The sequence below is a fragment of the Triticum dicoccoides genome, chromosome 3B (assembly GCF_002162155.2).
Source record: "Triticum dicoccoides isolate Atlit2015 ecotype Zavitan chromosome 3B, WEW_v2.0, whole genome shotgun sequence".
NCBI lineage: Eukaryota > Viridiplantae > Streptophyta > Magnoliopsida > Poales > Poaceae > Triticum > Triticum dicoccoides.
Window position 1 is genome coordinate 223,162,514 of NC_041385.1, and position 11,033 is coordinate 223,173,546.

At 42.8% G+C, this 11,033-nt stretch overlaps 1 protein-coding gene across 1 annotated transcript; it reads right to left on the reverse strand.

Annotated features, from left to right (window-relative positions):
- Window positions 1-4,329: 4,329 nt before the first annotated feature.
- Window positions 4,330-10,767, reverse strand: LOC119275607. Its single transcript, XM_037556477.1, has 2 exons — window positions 10,025-10,767; window positions 4,330-4,648 (listed from the first exon to the last, which is right to left on the reverse strand). The coding sequence occupies exon 1, from the start codon at window positions 10,637-10,639 to the stop codon at window positions 10,040-10,042; it is 600 nt and encodes a 199-aa protein (XP_037412374.1). The 5' UTR covers window positions 10,640-10,767; the 3' UTR covers window positions 4,330-4,648; window positions 10,025-10,039.
- Between the last annotated feature and the right edge of the window lie 266 nt (window positions 10,768-11,033).

Genomic DNA, 11,033 nt, shown 5'->3' on the forward strand with positions numbered 1-11,033 from the left:
TTCAAAAAATATAATATTACGAAACAATTAAGATGTTACCAGTGAGCCTGCTACTTAGTATACAGTAATGAGTTTGAACTTCAAATATTGCACAATTCAGTAAATCAAGTGGTTCATATTTTTACTCGCAAACAAAAGCGGTTCATATTTACTTATTCATTTCATTTTGGTATTTTTTATATTGATTTGAACATTCGGAGTCCATACCAAAGACACGTTCCTGAAACCACACAAAAAGGTAACTTCGCTGGATCTGCAGTAAATCGAGAGGTTCATTATTGAGACTGCTTACCAAAGCAAAGCTCATGAAGTGCACTTCCATTTTAGAAAAGTTCGGTTGGAAAAACCTTAACGGCGGTGCGGAATCAACTAACGGTATCAAACAACCGTACTTGCTTTTGCCACAAGTGAGCTTACTATAATGATATCTTGTCTTAATCATATATGTTCTCTATACTACTCAAGTGATAGCATTAATATAATAGTAACCCAAGCTATATGTAGTGTTTAGTTTTCTACTCTCGTGCAGTTCTAAAATTCTTCGAACAAAAGAGACCCTTACACTCATACTCTTTATTCGTGTTCTCTCATAAATCCCCTTTTCTTTTTTCAAGTGTCACTAAAGTATATTGGTACATATGCAAGATACCAGAGGGCGAAATGGCTCCCGGATGCCCGCTTTAGTACATCAATACACATGCAAAAATATGAGAGGGTAGAACGATGCAAAGTACTACCTCCCTTTTGAATTATAAGAATTTTTAGATATTTTAATATGAACTACATACATACAGATCAAAATGAGAGAACAGACACACTAAAACATGTCTATATACATCCGATTCTGAAAAGAGTTAGAATATCTTATAATTTGGAACGGAGAGAGTAGAAAACAAAACAAACATGTACATGTCCAAGTCTTCAACATGTGTGCGACAAATTTCTAACAAGTAGTAAGTATTTTCTTGGAAACAAATACTAAAGTTAAAACATAGCATCTCCCTCACGTCCTGGAAGCATCGTCGTCACAGGAAAAAAGAATGCATCAAATTATACATGCACCCATATATTACTAAAATGAAACATGAAAATTCGCTATAACTACCCAAGAACCGGTCCGAGATACCCTAGGGATCTTTGTCGCTCACATGTAGAGGACCGATGAATACATATAGTACTCAATTGAGGAAGTTTATCTGTAATTCCACCATGATTAGCTGTTGCTAAAGCCAAATCATCCGTGTTGTAGGCAAACCACGAGACAGGAGAGAGCCAATTCAAGGTCTACACAAGCAACAAGTGCATCACAACATCCCAAGAAATTAAACATTCCCACTTGGTGATTAACATAGAATAGGAAATGTACCCGAATTGTCGTTTGCTGCGGGATTATACGGGATTTTTCCTGCCTTGTATCTGGCAATGTCTTGGTCCCCCCATGTTTAATGTAATCTGCATGATGTTAGTTTATATCCACCATAATGGTTCTTTAATTATAGTGCTGTGCACTATGCTCACTGACCCATGACACTGACCTTAGCTTAACTAAATGGAACAGTTCAGTTGCCACCTATATATATGGTACTTGAACACATCAATGCATTGGCATATAGGGAACACATTGGCTTCTAATTAATGTGTTTTCATCATAAGACAAATGCAGCGAGATTGACTAGCAAACACAAAAAAAATATACAGTATGTCATTTTGTCACAAACAAGATGCTCTCTGATTAAGCTCATTGCTCACGAGTAGTTCAAAGTTACCTCACAATGGAATTGATCTTTCCAAAGTTTGTAGAATATACGGAGTTCACTATCTGTTCTTTCATAACTGAATATATATTGGTAAAAATGACATTTCAGAGAAAAATACAATATTCAGTAGAGGCTTGCAAGATGGATGTAATTTCTCACCAACTGCCTAGGTATCCTTGGGAAGAGACTACTATGTACAGGAAAGTTTGTACAGCTAAATGTACTAGTTTAGTGACTATTTTGGCATCTATGGGTTAGATTGACTTCAAGCCTTGGCAGGAAGGATGTCAGTGTTATCTACTTTTTTAAGCTTTGAGGCAAAGTATGCTCTAGGCAGCCTAATGGCTTCTTCTAAGCCATGAATTGACAGGCAATAAAATTAAGAAATGAGCCTAAGGGTGAAGGGAGCTCCTATAGGATTGGCAAAAGAATATGCCCTGCAACTTGTTGTACCAATCTTGACCACATTTCCTGTGCCAATCAAGCTCCACTTGGCAAAACAGAAAACATTTTCGGCGTCACGCCGATCTACCGTGTAATTTTTCCATGATGCTTCCAAGTTTCTCCTAATCTGTCCCCCTCTACATCCTAGACTGCATATATATCTCATACGGTTATCATAACAAAGATCACATTCTTGATTCAAAGCAGCGAGCACTTACTCGCAACTGTCAGTAAACTAATCTCTTCTCGCAATTCCGACAGAATAACATGCCAAGTGTTCATACTGTCGATCGAGCGATTCTCCAATCCAGTGAGCTCTCTCTGATTTTGGGATGCTTCTTCATCAGTGATGCATACATACATGTGAGCATGCATTAAGCAAAGTGTTTGGCGTGGCACAAGATAATTACATGGCCAAAAGGGCTGGATAGTGGAGGGGGCTTGGAAAACTATAAACTATGGAGGAAAAGAAATCATGAAATAAGCTTAGGTTAGGCTCTATGTAATACAGGGGCATTTGCATCTCTGACCACTAAAGGATGGCTTAAGGCTTTTGACACCGTTCCACCTGTCGGCGCACAGTGGGTTCCTTTCCTATATAATTTCATTCTATAAGAGCAGCAATTTTTGTGCGCCGGAATAAAGCGGCGACGCCTTTTCTCGGCGCCTTCCATGCTGTTTCTTCCAATATATGTATTTTATGTTTTGGTTCCTAATGGCTGTGTGTTTGAGCTCAGTTTTATCATGAGTAGACGACCGGGACCCTTTGCAGTGGATGCTGATAAGCATGGAGAGGAGAGGAACAACCCATTGGATGCCGGGACACCGAATTGCAGGCCCTGCCATCTTGTTAATTGCCAGGAGTCTGGGTGTTGGATCCAACACTATCTGCACGTTCACACATTGCGCATGGTCCCCCAGATCTCGACTCCTAACCTGTGCCTGCCAGGGGCGTACAAACAAACCAAAATCAGTTAGCCACGTAGAGATCATTTTTCTGAACACACAAAAGCTAGTATTAGAGCGGTTCAAAAGGAAAACTAGTATTAGAGGATGATCGTCTATAGATCTTTCTGCGCAACCGGGCTATGCCGAGGCCTCATTTCCCCCCATGCCACAGCGCCGGAGATCATCGACGGCGACGGCGCAGAGGCTGCCTTTCTGAATCCGGCCCCTACCCCTATGGCCCGTCTCATCGCCGACGAGAGAGCACTGTTCCTGCATGTGCACGAGCAATGCATCGAGCGTGAGTGAGGCGCAGCAGATATATATATAGGGGGAGTAAAAGCCTCCCTCCATCCAGCATAGGATCTATAGGACTGAACTGAACTCAAGCCTGGGGTGGATGGATGGATGGATGGAAATGTGCCCGCAGCATGTCTGCGTCTGCATGTGCATCGCCCCCAGGGTTAGTTAGGTGCGAGGACTGACCTGATGGCGGAGAAACGACGCCGATTTCGCTGTGCCTCCCGGATTGGATTCTGATTCGAAGGGTCTGATCCGATCGCCGGAGACACGGCTCCCCTTTGGCAATGTGCGCCTGCCGACCCCGTTCTGGGCGCCTGAAGTGACGGTGCGGAACTGGCCGGCGTAAAGCCGGCGCCCGGCGTTGCCGTTTGCGTCTACCCACCCTTGCTGCATTCATTCGTGGCCTTGGCAGCAGGGCGCCATGCCGTGGACTTGTCACTGCGATCACTGCAACGCATTGGTCTGCAAAAGGGATGTGTGAAGTGGTTCAGCTTGATATCGCGCGAAGTTGTTAAAACGCAGTGCTGAACTTGCCCGTCCGTCTGAAATAACCAGGTGCAAGGCAGTTCAGGTAGTATGAAATTCAGGTAGTATCAGTACTGGTACTGATGAAGGGCGTTGGTCTTCTTCCCGCAAGGAAAAAAAGAAGGCATTGGTCCTCAACATCAGTGTACAGATCCGATCACGGTTCAACAGATTGCAGCAGGACGGTGTTGAAAATTAGGGACCTCCAAGGTGAAGATAGAAGCGATTTACATGGCCAGGGCCCTTGTAAAAAAGCAGAGCAAAAACGAAGGGGAAAGATAGGGCTGCCAAATGGTAATGACTGAGATTCAGAAGTTTCTGTCTGTCCTTGCCAGAACAGGGATAGAGAGACTAATGCAGCGACAACAAAAAAAACATTTGCTTTGTATAAAAACGAACAAACAAATTACACTGCGTGTACAGGTGTCCTCAACAACCAAACCAACAAATTCAAACATAACAAGTCCAGCAAGCTCATTTGGCTTCGCTTCTCAAAGATGTTCCATACCACAAGGGAGGTAACTATGGGTGTTGAGTGCCTTCCCTTTGCTTTGTAAATCTCTGGCAGAGTTTGGCTATGCTATGGTGATATCACCATCAGTTTTGATTAATCATGCATCAGGAGAAACAACTCTGTAAATAACCTCCATATTTTCACTTGAAAGTTGGGCAGCCTACAGGGAACAAAAGAAAAAGATAAGAAAACATGGCACAATAGTATGAACATTCAGTTCAAACAAGGTTACTTTCTAAGCTGCTTAACACCTTTTGTTCAAAGATATTCTGAAATCCAAAAACATTTGTATTATACTCCACATTATTCAAATGGAAGTTTGGTGTCATCTCCTCAAAGTCAAAATTTCGATTGTTAAAAAAAAGGTCTAATTCTGGTAGCACTGGAGAATGGTACAATACAAAACAGATAAAATGAATGGTACAAAACAGATAGTGCAACACTTGGTTGCATTAGACAAAAAAAAAGGACACTGCAATAAAGACTTCACAATTTGCATGCTGTCAAGCATAGGTATGGAAGGGTGTGTATAATACAAGGATTGCCAAAATTGAATAAGTACAAGCACAAACTGTTTGCTATTTTTGTTCCAAATATCTGCATGCACATGCAAACTGCCACCTGTATAAGAATACAAACTCCTTATCTACACCACATATCAAATCTAGCCTTAATCAAATTTGATGTGACCTGAACTTTTTATCTTTTAGTAGATAACAATTCTACACAACGAGACAATTACTCTTTTTAATTAGCTAGATGGCCCAATCATGGGCTGCATCTACACACCACAAAATCTTTGTGCCCGATGTTGGAAACAGCTCTGGCATACCACCTGTGTCTCTATTTATCAAATTTCCAACACACGGTGACACAAACCAGTCCAAAAATAAAAGCAACACCTAACCCCACCTAAGGCGAGCATCTAACGGCTCTTAATATACTCTATAAAATTAAACATAAATGAATAACTGTTCGCCGCCTTGCTTATCAACTATTGAGCATAGGTATACTTGTAACGATATGATATGCATAGCTAACAGCCATGTCTTATTTAGATATGGTCAAGTACCAAATACCACATATGTGGTATTAATCTTTTTTGGCCAGTGACAAAACATGAAATTCCAGGGACAGTGTTGAACCCAGGAATCCACCAAATGAGCTATGGCCTCCTTACCGCATATTACTAATTATGGAGTTCCCATTATGAAGAGGGGAGAAGTTTCCACCCCTGGAGTCGATCGCATATATTCTACATACGATGCAGGGACTAGGCGTATATGTGGTATTAACATTATTGGGCCTGTGACAAAACATGAAATTCCATGGAGTATTGAACCAAGCTATCCACCAAATAAGCTATGCCTTGCTTATTGTTAGAAGAGGCAAACCACTAATTATGGAGTTCTCATTAAGAAGAGGGGAGATATTTCCACGCCTGGACTTGATCGTATATCCTATAAATGCATGGACTAGGTATATATGTGGTATTAACATTAGTTTGCCAGTGACAAACACGAATGAGCTAGGGCTTGCTTATCAAGAAGGGGGATATTTCCACCCTGGACTTGATCGTCTACCGAATACACGATATATGGACTAGTGTCAAAGCAACATATGCTATGTAGGAGACTAGGAGGTAAATAAGTAGAGAGGGCAGCATGGGTTACTAGGCCCAAAACACTGGGAATAGGACAAGTGGACATAAGATGTCTTCAAGGTGCTCGCCCCTGTCCTCTAGATTACTGAAAAAAAAAAGCAGAGATCTTGACATGTCTCCTCTAAAGTGCTGGCCCAGGAACTGGGTGAACTTAAGTGGTTTTGGTACTGTTTGTCTTTGTCAAACACACACAGCACAAGGAATAACACGTGTAGCAGTCACAATTGTTTCGGTAACAATTGAGGCTGTGAGGGTCTGTTGAGTGGCTCTGGGATACAGTAGGTAGGAGTTATATGACCATTGTGGTCAGCGTGCAAGGCTGACACACTAGGACTAGGGCAGCATATGCCAGAAACAGGTCTACTACTTCGTGTCACATTGTTTAGTTTAGATTTATTTCCAGCACAAATCGTGACAAGACATGATTTATGGTGCAAATAAAGTTTACTTGCATAAGAAGCTCTGCACATGAGAAGCTCCATAAGATTATTAGGTAGAACGCCCACTATAGTTTTTTGTTTCATGCTTCGCTGAGTTTGCACAAATCGCTCTCTTTCATTTTGTTCCTCCTCACATGACCCCTAGGATCCACCATCAACAAATGATATCTGCATAATTCATATGCAAATAGACGAAAGTAAAGTTGAGAAGGTGCCGAGAGAATAAAATGGGAACCAGAAGATTCCATATTATCCTAATTAAAAACATTCCCAAAGAAAAGCGAGGTCATGAAAAGTAAAGATTACCATGCATCTAAACTCGACTGCAAGGGAGTTCCAACCAAATCAGCTCAAGTATCTTATGTGGCCTTTGGGGGACTCTTCGGTCCTGAGGATTATCGCTGATCCAGTCAAAGTTAGGAATGGACTGCTTTGGTGTTGCAAGCATCGTATCTTTGTTGATCACATTTGCTGGCTTACATTTTCTTTCATTTCTCCGCAAAATAAGCTGCATTATAACACTAGAAGTTTTGCCCTTTAGTTGCAAACAAGGAAATCATGACCTATATATACGCATATATTACCATATTACCAGATATCATATACCAGCATCGTAACGGTATATTTGGTTGATAGCGATCCTTATTCTTAGAATAATTTATATGCACTTTTGAAGCACCTCGTGGGATGTTTAAGCATGAACTATTCGTTGGTTTTATCCTTTTACTTTTTTTTCATTTACTTTTTACTATAGTCTATTCTTATACTGTATTATTTTTCTCTCCCCCCATGGATTGTTTGGTCAAGAACTGTCTTTGATTTTATTTTATTTTACTTTATTGAATTTAAGTGGATGCAATAAAAACAAATTTAACTAGACTACTTACTATTAATATTGTTTCCTTGTGTGATGTAGGAGGTTTTTGTACATGTGTCTTTTAGTTTCCCTTTTATCATCTCGTCTAAGAGAGAAAGTTCTTCTAATTCTACAGATCTTTCTAGAATCCTTTTCTCTAGAATATCAGTTAGGAGAGTTTCGGATTGCTTGGTACGCCACCAATTATTAATCCAAAGTTCTAACTCTATAGGTTCGGTACACTACATATCTCGTATATTAGTGGAATCTCAGTGCATCGGGTCTTTCTTAGATCTAGATGGGAGTGAAGTAGTGAAATGGAACTAAAAAAGGGCGCCTTATTTGCATTAATAATAGCTTCCTTATTCCTAGACAAAGTGGATTCGGAATTTTCTTTCCTTCAAGGATAACTTGTATCCACAACCTACCGAAGTTTGGCAAAAATAGAGGTCTATGACAGGCAGGCATAGTGGTGTGACACATCTGTGCAACCATGAGCAGTATCCACATCTTTGGTAAATGTGGATACCAACCAAACATGCCCTAATTGCAAGCATTTGAATCACCACTCAACAGAACAAGTATTTGTTTGCAACATTAATCAAGTCAACCGAACAAATATAAACATATTTTAAAAAACTGAAATACCATATCCTGTCATTGCCAGTATTCCGTTACAGAGAACTACTTGTAGTCTAACATTATATTCATATCTCAAAAGACCTGATACTACGAGGGCAGTTTTCACTTTCATCTTAACAACAGCTCCTACAACAGATCCAGTGAAGCTATCAATGGTAGCTGTCAACTCATCACTTAACTCCTTTGCAAGATTCACTCGGCAGTAAACTGCAATGATGCCATTTTACCAGTGTTCCTTTTGCTCCAGTTTGGAAGCGGTCTACAAGTAACAAATATTACTAGGGCATCCGACTCTGCACTAATGTTTCCAGTTTGGCTTGCCACTTCGTAGGAGGTAAGTGCATGTACTACAGTCTCATCGCCTGCAAAACAGAACAGGGAGGAGACCCACCTTGCCTATTGTGTGCTCTTAGAGACCATAACCTATTCATCTGGTGCCAGTCTCATCATGTCAAGCAATGATGATGCTATCAAAAGCTGAGATCTAGGCAGGTGTACAGTAGCTTGTGGATGGAGAACTTCTTCATCAAAGTAGCCAGATAATGGATGGTGGATGTTCAGACTTGAGAGAAGAGCATATCTACACAAGCCAGCATCATTTTTGCTGCTGATGGCGACAGAACAGCTACAAGACAGACGCACTCAACAGCCCCGCATTTTAGCTCACCTAAAGCACTTGGCATGATATCGAACAGACACATTCACCAGGATCACTGTACTGAGCGTAGGGTCTAACAGTCAAACAAAGCTTGCACGATCTGGTAACCAGGATTTCACAAATCTTTATACAATGATCATATATTAATTTAAGTTGTTAACTATGTCATTGAACTGATAACGTTGTTAGCTCTATAACTTTCACTGCTTATATTATTATGTTCTCGTCACATGTTATAAAAAAGGGCAACCTGGTGCATGTAGCTCCCGCTTGCGCAGGGTCCAGGGAAGGGTCCGACCACTTTGGGTCTATAGTACGCAGCCTTTCCCTACATTTCTGTAAGAGGCTGTTTCCAGGACTTGAACCCATGACCTCATGGTCACAAGGCAGCAGCTTTACCACTGCGCCAAGGCTCCCCTTCTCTCGTCACATGTTATAAGTAAAGAAAATGTTTTCGATATGGGTAACATAAATTAAATAAGCTTGATACTGAAATTGAACTACACAAGCTTGTATGAAAAGGTTTCATTAAAATCAATTTTGGTATAATCAAAAATAAATATCTCAATATATACTTGACCTAAATATATGTAGCTTCTGTATTATTGTCAGATCCTACAATCATATCCAGTCAAATGAAGAATAGTCCAATCTAGAAACCTAACCCTGGCAACTTGGAGCACAGCCTCCTCAACTACTTGATGTTCCACAAGAAGAAAGAAAACTGCATGATGTTTTCAGGAAACACAAACTGTTGAAGCAAGAGATGCAACAGATTTGTATATTTGTGTGTAACACAAGATAAAAGCCGAATCCGCCAACTTGCACACGTTGTGTTGCCCGTCTTAGCATTTCATGATCATACTCCCTCCGTCCGGAAATACTTGTCGAAGGAATGAATGTATCTAGACGTATTTTAATTCTAGATAAATCCATTTTTATGCATTTCTCCGACAAGTATTTCCGGACGGAGGGAGTACTTGCAAGCCATCTCACAATATCTGAAACTGTGCCCAGATCCTCCAACGCAACTGACACAAACTTCATGAATTCAGAACCCCACCCTCCCACCCTCAACGGCTGAACACACACTTGGCCTCTCCCTTTAGTAGAAGAGATTCAGGCCATAGTTTTGCTCAGCCTTTATGAGCCCAATTCACAACCATTATTTGTTCACACTAACTCACTGTGTTTCTAACCATGGCTCTGGTTCTACAGTCTACACTCTCCACATTGGAACCAATAAAGCGAGAGATAAATGATGTGCACGTCTATACCTTTTTTTTATCTATTTACCGGCCAATGCAGCTGAAACCCCTGCACACGGCGAGCCAGGCCGCGAAGAGTACACCGAGGAGGACGAGATCCACGAGGACGATCAGCCAGAGCTGGCGCCTCCACGCCTGCCCGGCGCCACCGCGAGCTCCATGCTCCCGCTTGGGCGTCCCCTGCGCGAGCTCAGCCTCCCTCCGCGTCGCCTCCTCCGCCTCGGCCTCAACGGCGGCGACGTCAGCAGCCTCGCGCGCGAGCGCCTCCTCGTTGGGGAACGGCAGGCGGAGCGCCAGCCGCGCCATCTCTTCGCGCATCCTGAACTCGGGGAGGCATCGCAGGCGGCGGAGGAAGAGCAGGAGGTGGGACGCCGGGAGCTGCGGCGCGAGCGAGACCGCGGCGAGCGCGAGCGGCGGGGCGAGGAGAAGCGCGTGCGCCCGCCCCGCCGTGGAGTGGGTGACGTAGCAGTGGTGCGGAGGCGCCGAAGCAGCGAGCGCGGCGGCGAGCGCCGGCAGGTCGCCGGTGCCGGCGCCCCCAGCGTCCGGGTCGTGGGCGAGCTCGGCGACGAGGGCGCTGTCGCGGAAGGCGCACGCGTAGAGCAGCGGGTGCGAGGCCGGGAGCATCCGAGGCAGCTAGGCGGCGCGAGAGATTTCTCAGGGATTTGGATTCGCCGGGAGGCTGGGCGAAGGGGGGCCTGCACAAGGACAGGAGGTGGAAGAAGCCAGACTGGAGCGTTGTTTGATTTGAGTTTTGTGGAATGGGTACTAAAATTCTTTTGAATGCTTCTTCCTGGATATCTAAAATGATGTTTTTGGATCTGTCTAGGCATCGGACGTCTTCACCATCTTGTCTCTCGGGTCTCATCTATAATATCTAAATAGTTCATCTTTATCTTCATCATCTGATTTCTCTGCCCTTTCGTGCTTTCACGTCATCCTGATTTTTTCTGTCGTTTGATTGATCATATGTTGTTAAGATCTGCGGCAAAAGTGAACCCCGTGTCCGCTTGACGCCCTT